This window comes from Myotis daubentonii, chromosome 8 (assembly GCF_963259705.1).
Source record: "Myotis daubentonii chromosome 8, mMyoDau2.1, whole genome shotgun sequence".
Classification (NCBI taxonomy): domain Eukaryota; kingdom Metazoa; phylum Chordata; class Mammalia; order Chiroptera; family Vespertilionidae; genus Myotis; species Myotis daubentonii.
The window spans coordinates 39,460,587-39,478,231 of record NC_081847.1 but is presented as its reverse complement, the minus strand read 5'-3'; the positions used below and the strand labels follow the sequence as shown (position 1 = coordinate 39,478,231).

The following is a 17,645-nucleotide window of genomic DNA, read 5'->3' as shown; positions in this document are numbered from 1 at the left end:
GAGGGTGAGACCTAGAAATGTGTTTTAACAAGTTAATGTCAACAACCATCAGCGTGATTCTGCTGCATGCTAAAGGTTGAGAGCCACTGACATAGATAGACATACATGTTAGGGGGAGATAAAGGTCTCCAAACCATGCCTTTTGAGTCTAGTTGAAGATGTCAGCCTCAAGGAAAGAAGACCTGACCAGTCCAAATAAGGATCGGATGGAAGAAGAAGCTGGCTTGTTTCTCCAGTCAGTCCAATGACACTTAGGTCAAGCGTGGAGAGCTTCGGGGAAAAGACTAGCAGAGAGGACTAGAGAAGGTGCTCTTGGCTACAAGTAAATGACAACTGATCCAATGGGCCTAAATCATAAGGGGTCTATTGATAAGTGAAGTCCAGAGGTAGAGAGGTTCCATATCTGGCTAATACACCAGATCAGCTACATCCTCAAGGACCCAGGCTTTTCCTATCCCTCCTTTCTGCATCTCAGTTGGATCAGCTTCTCTCCTTACGGCTGCCCAGTGGTGGAAGAACTTCCCAGGTCTCCTGCTCATACAGTAAGAGGCAGAGGAAGAAAGTAGGTCTTCCTTGTCTCTCCTTTTAATCCCCTCTCCCTCCAGCAGATGTCCCCTGGCATCTCATTATGAATTTGACACCCCAGGTCACATGACACTTCCTAAGCTGGTCCCAGGCTGGGGTCATGGAATTACTGGTATTGGCTTAGACCAGTGCTCATCCACCATATCTGTCCCATAAACGCCTTCCACAGACTGGCCAAACCTACGGACCCTTCTCAGCATAGTGTCTTTAAGGGCATAAAACAAAATGATGGGATTACAAAACAAACCAATGGTATTGAAATATGGTTTTCAAAATATATTTCTTAAAGTGTGATATAGGAATAAACTCGCTTCTTTATTAGCACATTGAACAACACAATCCAGTGGCAGATCTAATAACAACCGTAAATTGAAGTAGTGATGAGTGTAAACAGCGTTCTGAGATCCCTGGAATCACTGTTTTGTGATGCGAAGGTATCTGTGCTTTCTGTTGGTGACAAATCACAAGTTACTGCGAATGCTGCTGTGGGTTGTTGCTTACATTCAGGATACAAGGAAATGCTAAATTTCAGCTGGAGGCTGGTGAAAACAAAGTAGCTTTCCCTCCCTCCCCCCTTCATGCAGGTTTCCGAATCCCTTGCATTTCATCCGCCACCCTGGGTTGGGGTTTTTCTGCGGACTTGGCGTTAAGAGCCCCTAGCTTAGATTCATCAAGATTCACACTCCGGGCTGGGAGTGGGCAAGTCTTTCCTGAGACAAGTGGCCTTTCCAAAGGAGTGTGAATACCTAAGCTAAATCACAGCCCGAAACAGAAGTGGGTGTGGGAGGAGGGTGGGAGAGTAAGGTGGAGGAGGGGTGGGGTGGGCCTGGCTCCAGGGTCTGCTCCGTGCATGTCAGCGAGGGCTGCCTTCAGAGGGAGAACACTTCTCATCACCCGAGGAAGAGACCTTGTCCATGGGATGCAGACACCAGATGGGGCCCCTACCAGGATTGCCACCAACCTCGGCCTTCTTCCATTTCCCCCATTTTATTTTCTTTTGTGTCCTGGTTGGTTTTCTTTAAATATTTATATGCATATCAAGTGATAGATATAATGCTTGCCCTTGACAAATTGTCAGCCTACTGGGGTACTCCTGCTAGCCCACTTCTTAGAAGTAACCACAGCTCAGCCTGGTGGGTGTTTTTTCAGACAACCTGCCGTGCACACGTGCTATCCCAGCAGCTCACACACTTTCTTTGCAGAGAAACTAGTTGGCAGTGCAGGTTCCTGGGCTCTGCCCTCCCCCAGGCTGGTGAATGTGAACTGAGCTCACTGTGCCCCTTAAATTCTGCAAGGAAACCTGAAGGTTCAGGGAGGGGAGGTGGGCCTAACGTCGCATTCCTCATAAGTAGCACAGCTGAAATGTCAATGCATGACTATCACACCCCAAAATCCATGCTCTAAATGCCATCCATACCTGTTGGCTTCCAGAGCTATACACGAAGGTGACTAAAATAAGCATCGGTCCAGAAATGTTTTTCGTTTTTTTAAAGGGGTGGAGTGGGCATACTCCTCAACCTGGCTTGGAAGGTGGTCACTTGAGATGGGCATTCACACTGAAGTGTTTGGGTGCCTCATCAATAAGTGCTGAGTATCCTAAAGCATTCACAGGAGACCCCAACCGGCTACTCACAAGCCAGCCCTGGAAACAGGAGGCATTACATTCAAGGTAAAAGCAAGGCAAAGAATGTCCTCTAGGAGTTCTATCATTTAACATCGTCTTGGAGATACTGGGGACCATGTTTGTCGAGTAAAGGCTGACCCTGCCCTCAGTAAAGGCTGGCTGCTGGCCTGAGAGGACCACAGGTCAGAGAGCAGCCAGCCCTGGGTTCTGCAACAGGTGCAGAGCCCTGCCTGCATCCTAGCCTGGTGCATTCATTTCCTCCTTCACCCATTCATCCATTCACCCATCCTCCACCCCACCCTTCTCTGAACCTCAGTGTCCTCATCTGAAAACTGAGGATATAAGCGTGCCTTCAGGGCTGTGGCGATCAGCACAGGGCCTGGGCACACAGAGCTCCTCCAGCATCACTCACCACTTCCACAGCTCCCAGTCCCGCCCTTGAGGGGGGAGGCTCCTTCAGCCTGGCTGCCAGGGCGGCTTGGAGACAGGCAGTGCCCCGGCTCATTGTGGGCGGTGCCTGTGGTCTCTGCACAGAGGAAGGACCAGCTGGCCACACTGGCGACCAGGGCTTGACCTGAGAGCCCCAGACGGGCACACCTTCAGGCAGATTCTCAGCCCCACCGCCGTGGGTGGGACCTCCCACTGGAATGAACCTTGGGGAGTCCAAAGCGCAGGGCATGATGGGAGAGTTTAGGGCAGCGGTTCTCAACCTGTGGGTCGCGACCCCTTTGGGGACAAACGACCCTTTCACAGGGGTTGCCTAAGACCATCGGAAAACACATATATAATTACACATTGTTTTTGTGATGAATCACTGCTTTAATTATGTTCAATTTGTAACAATGAAATTGGGGGTCACCACCACATGAGGAACTGTATTAAAGGGTCGCGGCATTAGGAAGGTTGAGAACCACTGGCTTAGGGGAAGGGTTCGGGCTGGCAGGGCAGAGTTCAATGTGTGAACTTGGTGAGCTATGTAGCGCCTCTGAGCCCGTTCCCTCCGCTGTAACAGGGGATGGCGATACCTCACGGTCGGAAAACGAGATCCCTGAAGTGCAGTCAATGCCCAGTCCGCCGACCTGGCCAATCCACCCGAGATTCTCGGGCTCATGTGCCTCAGGAGCCACGGACTAGAATGCTCACGGCAGCGTGGCCGGTGGCAGCACTCAGAGGGAAACAGGTTCTTGTCGGCAGCAGGATGGATAAGTAAGTTGATAGGTTGTAGGATATTCCTGCAGTGGAATGTTATACAGCAATAAAAATGGGCAGATCACAGACACGTGGCAACATGGATGAACCTCACAAATACAGCGGTGCATCAAGAATAGAGATGGTAAGATTCCACGTATATAAAATTCAAAAAGATAGGCAATACTCAGCTATAGTGCTTAAGATGACATGCATATAGGCAGTGAAACTGTAAAAATGATTAAGAATATGATGACCTTAAAAGTCAGGTGCTGGTTACCTGAGAGAGGAGGGGCTGTGGATCAGAAAGGCATGTGGGCCCGACCCGGGGGTTCTGTTCTGGGTGCTGCTTGGGTGGCAGTGGCTCGCCCTTACTTGCTTTATGACTTATTTATTCACAAAACAGTGTACACATGTTTTCTGCGCTCTTCTTTACCTGTGATTACTTCAACATCTAAGAATAATTCAAGTGCCTGGTGCCGGGCAAAGGCTGGTTTTCCTTTCTCTCTCTCCCTGTGCGCCTCCCAGCTCTTGTTCTGTGCTTGGGAGCAGAAAGCAGAAGTGAGAAAATGCTGAGGGAGGTGTGGGTGTGGGCTGGCCAAGCCCTCCCCTGCCCCCTCCCCCTCCCCTGCTGTACTGCTCCCAGACACAAATGCCCCCAAAAGACACTGCCCAGAGGTTTTCTTAAACCACTTTATTCAGGTTGGCTGGTAGTTACGGATTGAATCATGTATATAGGGTTGCCCACCCCCCACCCCCCGGGGCAAAGCCCTCGGCCTCTCCCACATCCCCCATGCCATTGCTGAGGGGTGGCCAGAGGTTTGAGCCAGTTCTGAGGGGGTGTTGGGCCCAATAGAAATATGTACACATCACCAGGGGCGGGTGTCCCCCTGATCAGGAATTGTGAGGGGATTGGTACTGGGGTCCCAACAGCCCCAGGCCCTTGGGTGGGCTTGGCATGGACCCCGAGAGAGAGGGCTGAGACATTGGGAGCTGGCAGAGGGGGCTCCTGGGAGAGCCTCAAAGACCCTCAAAGGGGTCCTGCTGGTGCAAAACTCTGCATGGGGCCATGGAGTCAGAGGGGGAGGCCCTCTGCAGGAAGGGCAGAGATTCCTGGTCGCTCACCTCCCTAGAGGGTGGGGCAGGGAGCTGTTTCTTAGGTCTAAGGAGGCTGAACACGAATGACCCACCAGGAGGCAGTGGGGCGTCTCCCTTTCCTCCCATGGGTCCCTATGAGTGACCCCAACAGGCCACAGCCCCAGAGCAAGGCTCTCCCGGGGGCTCTTGCCCCGTCTCTTCCCCAGGGGAGAGGCCCTAGCTCTACTCAGAGATTCAAGTCCAAATCTGGGGAGGGGCTGCTGTCCACATCCCCAGGCTCAAGCGGGGGAGAGTGGAAAGGAGGGAGAGTAAGGCTAGGGACAGGATTGGGGGACAAGCAAGCAAAGCGAAACACTGGACTCCACTGAAGCTGGTGGCCAAAGGGGGCAGCCTGCCCCAGCATGGTGTCCCGCCCCCATGTTTGGAGTGGTTGTCCCCTTGGTGCCCAAGGCTACCTCCTCCGAGCCAGGTCAGGTCACCGCACGGATCTGAAAAGGAAGGGCTGAGTGGGGCTTACATGCTGAGCAAAGGGGTGGTGGTCGGAGGGCCCACGTGGTGGCCACAGGTCTCGGGGATGGGGAGGCGGCTGGACCCGGCAGTCCCGTCCCCACAGTCCAGCAGCTCCTCATGCACTCTGTACAGCCTAGGGGCGCGGGGGGCACGCGGCGGGGTAGCGTCAGAGGCTGCAGGCCTCCTCGTCCACAGACCGCTTCCGCAGCTCCTTGCCCGGCTTGGGGGGCGGCGGGGCGGGCGCGGCGGGCGGGGCTTCGGGCAGATGCAGGACCGAGTTCTCCCCGGGCTGCACCCGCAGGTAGGCCTTGACCTTGTGGTGCCGGGCCTTGCCGTCGCTGAAATCGATGACCCGGCACTCGTAGGTGCCTTCGTCTGTGGGCTTCACCCGGGACAGGCGCAGCTTGTGGGAGATGTTACTGCCCACCACTTTGACCACCTGGGGGCGACAGAGAGACCGTGACCTGGCCTTGGGGCAGCGGGAAGACGAGAGTGTCAGCCCACTGCTAGGGCGGGGCCCCAGAGACACCCCCACCAGGGCACGGGGAGTTCAATAGCAAAAAGGTAGAAGCAACTTAAATGTCTATCCACAGGGCAGACATATAAGCGGAAGTCAGTTCATTCCATGGAACACGGCACAACAGTTAAAAGGAATACCCTAGAGCCAGGCATGTCACAGCTCGGTGACACGCAGGAAGTGAGATCTCATTGCAAAACTCCTACCATTTCTGTACATAAACACATAAAAACACTCTATTCTGGTTTTGGAGACTTGTGTGTGTACAAGTTTAAAATACACAGCAGGGAACACTGGCCTCATATCAGAGGCTGCCTTGAGGATACAGCCCAGGAGAGGGCTGTGGACTGGGGTGGAATGCAAAGTGAGTTCTTAGCTTAGTCCAAAATGTCTTACTTCATAAACAAATAAACAAACAAACAAATGCAGCTTGGCCTACGTGGCCCAGGGGTTGAGCATCGACCTATGAACCAGGAGGTCCTGGTTCAATTCTCGGTCAGGGCATAGGCCCAGGTTGCAGGCTCAATCCGCTCGATGCTTTTTTCTTACCATTGATGTTTCTATCTCCCTCTCCCTTTCCTTTCCTCTCTGAGATCAATAAAAATATATTTTTTAAAAAATACAGGCTGATCACAAATATATCAGCATTTCAATAATTGTTCATCTCTGTTGGGGTGAACAGAACAAGTGTCTGTGATACTTGTCTTTCTACTTTGGCTTTTTGTTTATGTCTTTGATTGGGATTTTAAATTTTATTTAAAAATTGAAATTTAACTTATACACAGCAAAGTGCACACTTGATAAAATTTTATAAGTGCACACAAGTGTTTCCTTGTGCAACCACCAACCAGAGCAAGGCAAGACCATTTATTACCCTAGAGCGCACCCTTGTGGCCCTTCCTCACCAACGTTCCCCCCATGGGGTTAACTTAACTACTACTCTGACTCCTATCACTATAGTTCAGTGCAGCCTGTTCTTGAACTTTCATGTGTAGCTTCTTTCACACAACATAGTATCAGCGAGATTCTCCATAGACATATTGCATGTCTATGTTTGTTCTTTTTCATTGCTGTGTAGCATTCCATCATGCGATCACTGGGAAAGCTAGGTGAAGGATACAAGAGACTGTTTTTGCAACTTCCTGTGAGTCTATAATTCAAAATTTAGAAAGTTAGAAAAAGGGAGGGGGGGGGGAGTTGGGCCTGTGGAGAGGAGGGTAATGGTGAGCAGGGCTTTCATCCTTCCCTGCCCCTTAGTACTTAGACCCTTCCTACTTCCCTGCCCCACCTCCTGCTGCCCCCACCCCACTTAGACAGGACATTGGAGATCAGTTCCCAACTGCCAGCTAGTGACCCCCTTCCCAGTGATCTCACCACCTCTCACGTACAGGCTCTCCAGGCTCAGGTGGGAGCTGCGTAGGCTCCAGACCTGGGGCCCTGGCACTGTGCTCTACTGGCGCCTCAGCTGGTCTGTTCTTGCCAGGCCCCAACTCCTGGAGGCGGAAGCCCCTGCTGATCACTCACACAGTGAGGAGGCCAGGATGAGAAGGAGGGCAGTCTCTGATGGGGTTCATTCACTCTGCAGACTTGTTTCAGAGACTATGCTGGGCACTCACACATGTAACTTCCAATCACCTCACTGGTCTGCTCTGGCCTCCCTGGTGCCTTCTCATCTCCTCCCGAATGCTAAGCTCTTTCTGACCCCAGGGCCTTTGCATAGGCTGGTTTCCCTACCTGGGTGCTCTGCCCCCTCTCTCTTCACCTACTTGACTCCCATTCATTCTCGAATATCACCTCCTCCAAGAAGCCTTCCATCACAACTCTGCTTCCTTCATAGCAGTCATCACAATTTGAGAACCATTTAATTGATTTGTCTGTTGATTTGATTTTTGTTTTTCTCTCTGGCTCAGCTATAAATTCCATGAAGACAGGAATATATATTTTGTTCACTTTAGTGACCACCACTGGGTCTGGTACCCTGTAAATAATAGTAATAATAATAATAACAATAAATTGTTGGATGAATGGATTCACTGTAGTTCCTTCTTTCTCCAAATGAAGTGGTACCCAGGCTTGCTAACTTGAGGTCACATACACACAATTATACCCACTTCACAGATGGTGAGACTAAGGCTCCAGAAGGAGTGACTCTCCCATGGGCACTGAATCAGTGAGTGGCAGCGCTAGGAACTGAACCCAGGCCTGACTCCATGCATTCTACCCCTCAAAATGGTGTGACAGGCCCACACAGGGTCACCAGGAGCTGGCAGGGCCGTGGTGAGGGGGGTGCTTCCCAGGCTCCAGAAGGAAAGAGGGCAGGTGGGCAGCAGCAGGGAGCCTGCACATCCGCCCCGATTCTGAGCACTATGCTGGCCATCATCCCCAGGAAGCGGGAAAACATGGGCTGCGGCACAGCAGGAGGCATAAGGTGGGCCATGGGCCATAGACAGAACTTCCCAACAGCAAGCCGTGGGAAACCTGACAGCAGCCCTCTTGGTGTGGGGGCAGGCGCCCCTTCCCAGTGCCAGGCTGGGCCCAGCTGGAGGCTGTCAGCCCTGCTGATTCCATCACCTCTGGCCAAGGGCAGGGAGAGGTCCTCTGGCCCTGCCATGCTCTCGGGGAGTGAGGGGATGCTGTTGCAAATGCGCAGCGGGAAATGAATTACCTCAACATCTGTTTCCCTCACGGATATTAATTATCCTTCATTTGTCAACCCTACAAGGCGCTAATGGAGTAATAATGCGAAGCGCTGGGAGCAGCCAGCTCCGAGGGAGGGAGCATGGAGCGTGGCCCACCCCTCAGCCCACCCTCACTCACCTCAGGGCACTAAGGCTTGGACAGGCTCCCTCCTCCCCCAGCTCCCTCCCACCCTGTCACCCCTCTGCCAGCAAACACATGTGGCTTTCAGGAGCTCTTCCCCAGTCCCCTCCCCACCCCAGAGGAGGAGGGGGACTGAGCACCCTGTAGGGGTGCGGGAGGCTGGGCTCTGATCCAGACAGTCAAGGCGCCCTGGCCCCGGTTTTCTTGGGCTAGATCATCCATTCATTTGACACACATTTATCAAGCGCCCCCTCTGAGCAATGCCCGCATGGGCTCATGGTCGCATGGAGGATCCAGACCTCACACCTGTAATCCAGCACCACAGTGAGCTGGTTCTAATGGGACACTGCCCCCTCCCAGCCCCAGTGATCTGTGCCAAGCACCGTCTGGAGAAGGCAAATACTGAGAACAGTAACAGTGATCCTGGTGCTGGGAGCTAGTGTTTATGGCGTGTGTGGTCACTGTGAGATGATGTGCTAAAGCTTCACACATCTTATCTAAATCTCGAGATAACTCCGTGATGCAGGCACTTCTGAAATACCCAAAATACCCACTGTATGAGTCAGGAAACTGAGGCTCAGAGAGGTGACGTGCTTGGCTCAAGGTGATGAGAGAAACCAGGCCTTAAACACAGCACTGGGGAGCCTCCCAGGACCAGGGAACCTCAGCCTGTCTCTCCACCCCCTACCTCATTCCCCAGGCCCCCAACCCTCCGTGCTTTAGGGGGGCCCAGCCCTTCTCAGAGACAGCCTGCAGGAGGGGCCCCATCATCCTGCCCCGCTTCCTGGGGGGTGGCAGAAGCAGCCTGTTGGATCTCATCATTCACAAATTGGGCAGAAATCCTGCGCCCCAGACGTCCAATGAGACGGAAGAGGCCAGAAGAAGAGACCCCCACGCGGCCGCCCGGCTGTAAATCATAATCACTGCAGCACAGGCATCGACAGGCCCTAGTGGTGCAATTAAGCACCTAATTACGCTGAAAGAAACAAGGCAAGTCCACACCGTGACCAGGCTCAGCCTCTTCCCTGCTCGCCTGTGGCCCAGGCCTTTGCAGGCACGGTAGGGCCCCTGGGCCATCCGGCAGACAGGCTGGTATTTCTCCTGAGCACCCTCAATGTGGGTGCCTGGTGCCAGGCCTTTCCTACGTGTGGCCTCATGGCTGAGGCCTAAGATGCGGTGGGCCCCGGGAGGTGCTGGGGTGGGGAACAGGGGTCAGATGGTCCCTGTCCCAGGCCAGGTCCTGCTCAGAGCTCTGCTACTCCCGTGCCTCCATCAGCACCACCCAGCCACACCAGCAGCCTGCCTGCATGTTCAAGAACCCAACTCAGGGTCTCCCCAAATCTGGGCCCCAGAAAGCCTCACCCACTGTAGCTTGACCCTCCCAAGTCATCATTCCCAACGCTGCTTCCACACTCAGGCACAGTCCATCTCCGAAGCCCATTGATCTCTCGCCTGAACATCACTGGTCCCCTCTCCTTCCCTCCAGAATCCAGACCCTCGCACACTGGCCAGAGCAAGGCCCCAGCTTGTCTCACCTGGGTCATCACCCCAGCCTCCTCCCGGTCCCTGTGGAGCCACTTGGCCTCTTCCAACCTGTCCTTCCATGACAGCCAGACAGATCTTTTCAAAATGCCCCCAACTTAGAAGCCTTCCTTCTACGGCTCCCTGAAGTGACTGTCAGGAGGGGGAGCACTTTGGGGTCTCATCCCTGCCTCTCCGCAGCCACACCAGCCTTCAGTCGTTCCTCCAACACACACAGCCAGAGACGTTCCCTTTTCTGCTAGTCAACCCCTCTATCCTTCAGTGCTCACCTCAAATAGCACCTCCTCCGGGAAGCCCTCCAGGCCCCCCAGTCTAGGTCAGGTCCTGTTACTGGCTCAGACTCCCAAGCAGCTCTCTTCATGTTGATGATCACAATTGTCATTTGATTTTTCATCATGTGATTATTGGGTTAACATCCGTCTCCCACACCAACTGGGAGCACCCTGAGGGCTTGGGTGTGTGTGACCATGGCCTTCACAGGCATCTTCATGGCTCTCAACTGGAGCCCAGCTGCTCTATGGATGTTTCAAGGGATTCCCAGGATGGATGTGTTACTGTTGTAATTAGCCTAGTTATTAATGACAGGAAAGGAGCAAAGGGAGGGCCAACTATTATATTGGGGCTAAGGATTGAACCTGAAACCCAGACTATCACAGGCATGTCATTTGGGCAGCTTCTCCAGGAAGCTACAACTCTGCACTCCCCAGGGGAAGGGGAAGGGAAGGTAGATGCATGCCCAGGAAAGCAGGGGTGACATCAGGAATGCACTTGTCTGCCAGTCACACCTGGGGACAGGTCATTGGCCAGAATGGGGCCTGGCCACTGCAAGGGTGTGAAACTTGAGATATTTAATCCCCTAAACACCTGCTTCCTGGCATTCTCCCGTGTGGCCCATAGCCATGGGGACCCACACACAATGGACGAATGGACCTGATGCTGGACTGGACTGGCTGCAACATGGAACAGAAACTCAGGCCATGGCTTTGCTTCTGGCTCTACCGAAGCCCCCACTACACGTCTTCTATGCCTGGACTGAGGGAAATGGGACTTGGGAAACCCAGGGGTGTAACCACACAAATAAATAACTCATCCTCCCGTGTGAGTCTCAGAAAATTCCTTTTCTGGAGATATCATAAGGACTCCACCCCCAGCACTCGGGGGGGGGGGGGGGGGGAAGGGACACCTCAACTTCCCTGGTAACAGATGGAGTGATTTCTGCCTCCACATGAGTCTCGCCTCGCCTTCCTTGCAGACTGCAGGACTTAATGCCTAATGTGTGCTGTCAGTGACGGCAGGAATTTCAAGAAAAGATAGAAATGTCTACAGCAGAAAATGAAATCACAGGGCACCCTGACCCACCGCTTGGCCTGATAATGCAGACTTCGTGGACTGCTCCCGGCCCCCGCCCCCACCCCCCTCCGTGCGGCACCCACAGGTGCACCCCACGTGGGGGCAGCCAGGCAGGGCAGGAGGGGCTTGACCTGCAGGCCACTTGGTTGACCTGACAAACACAGCTGCCTCTTAACTAACCAATTACGGAGATTCTCGCTGGGGCTGCAGAGTGCTTCCTGAGACCTCTTGGGCTGTTCCTGGCTTTGGGGGTTTGGCTGGGGGGGGCGGGGCGGAAGGGGGGTAGCAGGTTGGGACGAGTGGGCCAGAGCACTAAGCCACGTGTACACGGGAGCTGGGCTTCCCGTAGCTCTTTCAGACTGAAGCCGGTGACGTGAACTGAGTCTACGGCACCAACAACGTCAGTGAGACGGAAGGAGGGACTACCCGTGAAGAAGGCAGTTGGGCCACTGGGAACAAAGGTGTGTGTGGAGAACTTCACCTCATCCTCAAATTAGGAAATTGGGAACCCTCTCTACTTGCAAAACTGGTTAAGGGGAACTTAACCTAAAGTGTAAAACAAAGAACTTCAATTGGATCAAAAGAACAACTTCCAGAACTTGAAAATGGCCGATAAGCAGGAGGATTTGCCTGAATCAGAGGAATGAGACTCAACCACCCAGGGAGATGTTTCTAAGGCCAGAGGCCCTTCCCCAGGCCCCTAGCTAAATGAGATAATTCCTGTAAAGCACTCAGCATGGCTCCTGACATGCTAAGCACTCAATGAATGATAACTGCATTATTATTGTTGTTATTACTGTTTTATCCCAGGTGCCTGTCCTCCCACCCACAGAAGCGATCCCTTGGTTCCCCTCCGATTTCCTGCAGAAAAGCTGGGCCTCTTTCACTGCTCCACCCCCGCCCCCACCCCGTGCGCTGGGAATAGGAATCTGTAATTTACAGATTCATGTTGTTTCCACTCTAGTAACCACAGTCATCCACACGGCCATATCCATAGGACTTCACAGTTTCCAAAGTGTTTGCATATAGGTGTCGGACATCAGTGAGGGGGAAAGGGAGGCGCAGGGAGGTGGCAGAGCTGGAGCCAGGACTCAGCTCCCGGGACTTCAGTGCTGGCCCCAGTGTGTCCTCACAATCCCCCCGCCCCCAGCTCAGCACAGACCCTCTGCACCCTCCGAGGGTTACCATGTCCCCCGCCCCCCAACAGGTCCCTGAGCCCATCAAGCCCCTGGAAGCTAACTGTACTCCCTCCTTCAGAACCCCAATGCTACCCAGCCGGTAGGCTGCATTGTTTGGCTCCCGTGATGTTTCCAAAAATTAAATTAGGTCCCAATAGTTAAAAATTAGGAGATATTGCCCTGGTTGGTTAGACTCTGTGGTTAGCGTGTTGGCCTGTGGACCAAAGGGTCTTGGGTTCAATTCCCAGTCAAGGGCACATACCTGGGTTTCAGGTTCAATCCCTAGCCCCAGTTGGGGCATCTACAGGAGGCAACCAATTAATGTTTCTCTCTCTCTCTCTCTCTGCCCCACCCCCACCCCTGGCCTCCCTCCCTTCCACTCTCTCTGAAAATCAATAGAAAAAATATCCTCAGGTGAGGATTAACAAAAATAAATAAATAATTGAATAAATAAATAAATATCAGGAGATATTCCACTAAAATTGGGATTTTTAGAAGACACGGAACTGTTGGGCCAGAACAGTGCCTGGGTTCTGCTGGACATGAAGGAGTGAAGTCCTTCACATCACCTGTACACATACTGAGGCTACGTATGTATGTGTAATAGTCATTTGATAATTTTTTTAAAGAATAGTTTATTGATTTTTAGAGAGATAGGAAGGGAGAGGGAGAGAGAGAAACATCAATGTGAGAGAGTAACATCGATTAGCTGCCTCCTGCATGCCCCCTGCCGGGACCAACCCCAAAAACCTTGGCATGTGCCAGGATGAGAAATCGAACCAGTAACCTTTCGGTGCACAGGATGATGCCCAACCAACTGAGTCACACCGGCCAGGCACTGTGCTAGGCTCTGGAACTGTAACAGTGAATCAAGCAGGCACAGTTCAGCCCTACTGTCTCCAGGGGAGTCACAGGATGGATAATTACAAAAGGAAATGCAGCCAGCAGGGGAAAGTAAGATGCCCGCTGAGTCACAGGGTCAAGGAAGTTTTCCTGACTTTAGCGCTAAATAAAGGAAGAGAGAGGAACAGACAGGGACTGGCCTGTGAGAAGGCAGAAAGGCAGCAGGGTTGGGAGGGACAGGGGAGCTGGGTCAAGCAAGATGAGACAGCCCAGAGGGTGAGCAGGGAGCCCAGAGCCTTGAAGGCGACAGGAAAAGTCTGAGCTTCTCCTAGACTGCAGGAAACCAGGGTGGGCATCTGCTGATGGTGCCGCCAACTAAACGTCCGTGTATTTAAGAGCAGTCACGTGTGTGACGCTGTCTGTGAGACCCCAACCAGACCCCGAGAGCCCCAGCTGGTGCAGGAAATCAGGGGCCAGGGTGGGATGAGAGTGGTTGCACAATCAGTCTGAGCACGTTTATTTTATTATCTAATTAGCATCTTCGCATTCTCCTCACGTGGGGCCAGCAGCCTCTAATTCTAATCCTCTAAAATCAATTAGATTATTCTCTCCTTTGCCTGAGATGCTCCTTAAACCCCAAACAAAATCATAGGAGAGAGAGTTTCGATAAGCGGGGTGTATAAATATACAGAGATCTCCACCTGCCTGGACTTACCAGGTGGTGTTTGAGCAAGAAACGGGACATCACACATGGATGTGCCCCTGGCAGAGAGGGTGAGGGTAAGGGGCCGGGGTGGAGAGGGGTGGACCAGCATCCACCCTAAACTGGAAATGGCTCAAATTTCTAGACCCCAACTCTGAAAGGCCCTGCAGTAAACAGCACAAATGATGCTTTTACGGCCCTCTCCTCCCCTCTCGTCTGCCCACCTTTTGTCTGAGGAGCTGTGGGAGCCTCCTCCCAGGCCTCCTGCCTCCACTCTGCCACCCCATCCCTCCCAGTGCCTGCTTGACACTGTGACTTCTGGTGTGGCTCCTTGGTGCGTCTGTGTCTAGTCGCCTTTGGGGTCCTGAGCTCCCCAAGTCCTTGAAAAGTTGTGGAAGAAGCAGCAGAAGAACGAACTTGGAGGCCACTCCCCACGCGTATACACCCATACCCCTGAGCACCTACATTTTCTGAGTGTGTTGGTGTGGGCTCTGGCTTCCTGCCAGGATGACCTCCTGCCCCACGCGCAATCCCAGCTGGTCTCATGGTCACATGCATCCGCAGGCCGTCCCTTCTGCTCAGTCCCTTTCGCCTCCTTTCTCAATTCTACCTGCCTCTCCTAGGCCCCTCTTTGGGTGCCCCTCCACCACAAAAACTGTCACTCTCTCCAGCATAGCCCACAAAGAACTGGAGTCAGCTCAGTCACACCATGCACTCTAGCAAGTCTCTAGGCCTCAGTTGCCCCACCTGTAAAATGGGTGAGTGCTTGCCCTTCCCTATGGAGGTGGAGCAATGATAAAACGAGTCAATGCATAAAAGGCCTAGCCAGTCCTCAAATCCTTCGGCACAGCTCCCCCACCCGCCTCACCCCAGGAGCCAGAGCACCAGGTGACCGTGAGAGGCTGCGGCTGTCAGTCCTGATGGGCCGAAAAAAGCCAGCTCAGTCTCATTAGGCCCTGTTGGTTCCCCAAATAAAAAATGCTGCTGAGACAGACATGAAGCATCAGGGACGCACACAGCCTTGGTTCCCGACAGGAGGGAATGCGTCTTCTCTCCCCCTGTCATTTTTTGTGCCTGTCATTCAATGAACTTGAAAAATCTCCAGCTTTTAAAAAACAGATCAGAGCCATTTCCCCTCCCCCTTGTTTTTCTTCTCCTCCATCCTCTTGCCCAAGCTCCCTGCGGTACTGGACAAAAAATTTTTTTTAAATTACAGCTGTGTCCTCCATTAGAGCCCTTGCGAGAAGTCATTACAGAACTCACACTTATTTTGGTGGCGTCCTTCCCTGCGTCTTCCTGCTGAGATGCTTTTAGCTGTTGGGAGCAGGAGGGGCGGAGAAAGCAGAGAGAAGCCATTAGCACCACTGGGTGGGGGTTCGGACAACAGCTAAGATTCTAGCAGCAGGTGAACTCTGGGGACCCTGGGATCCAGAGCTGGGGGTCCCTCAGCTCTGTGTCCACTCAGGAAGAGGAAGTGAGTCCGGGTAAAACCGACTGTATCTGGGGATAAACGGGGTGGGTAGGTGTGAAGGCAGAAACATGAGTCTGTGTGGTGTGCCTGTACACGTGTGCCTGTATCTGTGAAGGGGTTGTATTTTCAGGTGTGTCACACACATGAGCGAGTGTCTGCAGCAGAAACTGTCGGAGCCCTTCCCGCAAGCTGTTCCCAGTAAGCTGGCCCGGAGGGACCCTGCAAGCTGGCCAGGAGGGACCCTGCAAACTGGCCAGGAGGGACCCAGCTGCAAAGACCAGCGCCGGCCTCAGGGCCCTCTCTGAGCACCGGAGTCCTCTGAGCCTGTGTGGCAGGGAGTCACCACTCCCAGGAGCAGGACAGAGTTTAATATGCGTTTGTGACTATGTGAGAAGCTCTCTCCTGAACCTGCGAGAATGTGTGACCACCCCCATGTGTGCACAGGGAGGTGTGTGAATGTATGTGTTCAGATGGGAGTGGGTGGGCAGAGAGGGTGTGTTTGCATATGATTTGCATATACACAAGTGTGAGAATAAAAGAATTTCAGCTTTGGTTCCCCCAGATGCAGCCCAAGACAAAGACTTGAGTGCAAGTAGCTTATTAGGAGGTGACCCCAGGATACATCAGTAGGGGAGTGAGTGAGGGGGACAAGAAAGGGAGGTCAGTAATGGGTGCATCATCAAGCCAGCACCCATGTGGGCAGCTGGGACTTTCTCCCACTGGGCACCTCAGGAGAGAGCACAGACCTCTCCATTTCTCCCAGCTGTGGGGCGAGGGCACGGGGGACTATCCTCCAACCCCTGTGACTCACGGCGGAGGGTTCCTCCAGCCGGCCTCACGGACCAGCAGGCTCTGTTGTCCACAGAAAACCCTCAGCTAGAGTCACGGGGTTGGCAGTTGGCAGTGGGGCTGGTGGCAGGGGATGGTGTACGCCCGGGTGTGTGGGCAGGGACATCAACAGCATCTGGTCCCGTGGCGGGCACATAGGAACGTGTCGGTGCGTGGAGGCCAATGCATGCACGGAGGCCGGCCGCAGGGGTGTGCTGCACGTGTGTGGAAGGGGACATGCACGGTGCTGCCGTGTTCGCAGGGGCCTTTCCAACACCGCTGTCCTTCAGCTCGGAGCAGTGGGGGGAGGTGAGTGAAGAGATCACCTGGAACCAGCTTCTGTCCCTCTGCCTCGGTTTCCCCACCTGTATACGGAAGTGTAGCTGCCCAGGGTGCACTCTGCTCTATGGAGGGCTCTCTGGTGGTGCCCATCCCAAGTGCTCAGCCCAGCTCTGCCTCCTGCCGGAAACCAAGCCTCCAATTCAGAAGGGGAGGGGGGGAGGTGGGTGCTGCAGGGGACAGACCCCTCAGAAGAGGTGAGGGTTAGAGACACCCCACCCGGGGCTGGGTTCTGGGCGGCAGTACCTGATTCGAGGCCCACGCCTGCTTGTCGGTCCAGTCCCTGTGGCTCCGCACGTACCACCACTGGATCTCCAGCGAGTAGGAGGGGGAGCCGCTGCCGCGGAAGGAGCAGGCCATCTCCACGTCCTCGCCCGTCCGCGCCGTCATATCGTGGGGCGTCTCTGTGAACAGGGCTGTGCGGAGAAACGGGGGAGGAGTAGCCGGGGCTCAGGAAACCGGGCCAGGGGCACAGCGCTGGTGGCTGGGAGAGGTGGAGAGGTGGGAGCCGCCAGGCCTGCGGGTGGGGCCCCTGGAGAAGTCAGCGAGGGGTGTGCAGCAGTAGCTGGCTAGATGGGGGAGGAAGGAGTTGGCCCAGGGCCCCGAATGCCCCACTGGAGCCCGGCTTCTGTCCCAGAGCCCGTGGCACCACCAGAGACTCACGCAGGGAGCAAGGGGTCAGAGGAGGCGGGGATGCAAGGTGTGAGCAAGGAGGCCAGGAGGCCAGGAAGGAAGCTGCCCACCTCATCAATTCTTCCAGATTTCTCCAGGCGCCTGCACCCCAGGCCCCTCCCGGGTTATTCCCAACCCCAATGCTCAGTGTAGGGTCACCCAGGAATGTCGCCTCTGTCGGCCCTTCCCCCCCCCCGCCCCCCCCCTTCCACCCGGCCCCATCTTGCCACTGCAGTCCTCAAGGCCCCACCCAGCAGGGCAGATACACAAGAGGAAGGAAGGGCTGTGGGGCCAGAGGGGGTGCAAGGCCTGGGCGGGCACGGAGGAGACATGTGTCCCAGCCTGAGGCCATCGGGGAGGCTTCCTAGAGGAGGTGT

The 17,645-nt window shown here is 54.1% G+C and overlaps 1 protein-coding gene across 1 annotated transcript in view; it reads right to left on the bottom strand.

Annotated features, from left to right (window-relative positions):
- Positions 1 to 4,076: 4,076 nt before the first annotated feature.
- Positions 4,077 to 17,645, bottom strand: part of VSTM2L (V-set and transmembrane domain containing 2 like) — a 32,288-nt gene continuing 18,719 nt past the window's right edge. Inside the window, exons 2-4 of the mRNA XM_059706118.1 lie at positions 16,843 to 17,012; positions 15,222 to 15,272; positions 4,077 to 5,444 (exon numbers count right to left, since the gene is read on the bottom strand). Of these exons, the coding sequence (XP_059562101.1) occupies positions 5,172 to 5,444; positions 15,222 to 15,272; positions 16,843 to 17,012 (494 nt within the window). The 3' untranslated portion in view covers positions 4,077 to 5,171. The remainder of the gene's footprint in view (positions 5,445 to 15,221; positions 15,273 to 16,842; positions 17,013 to 17,645) is intronic.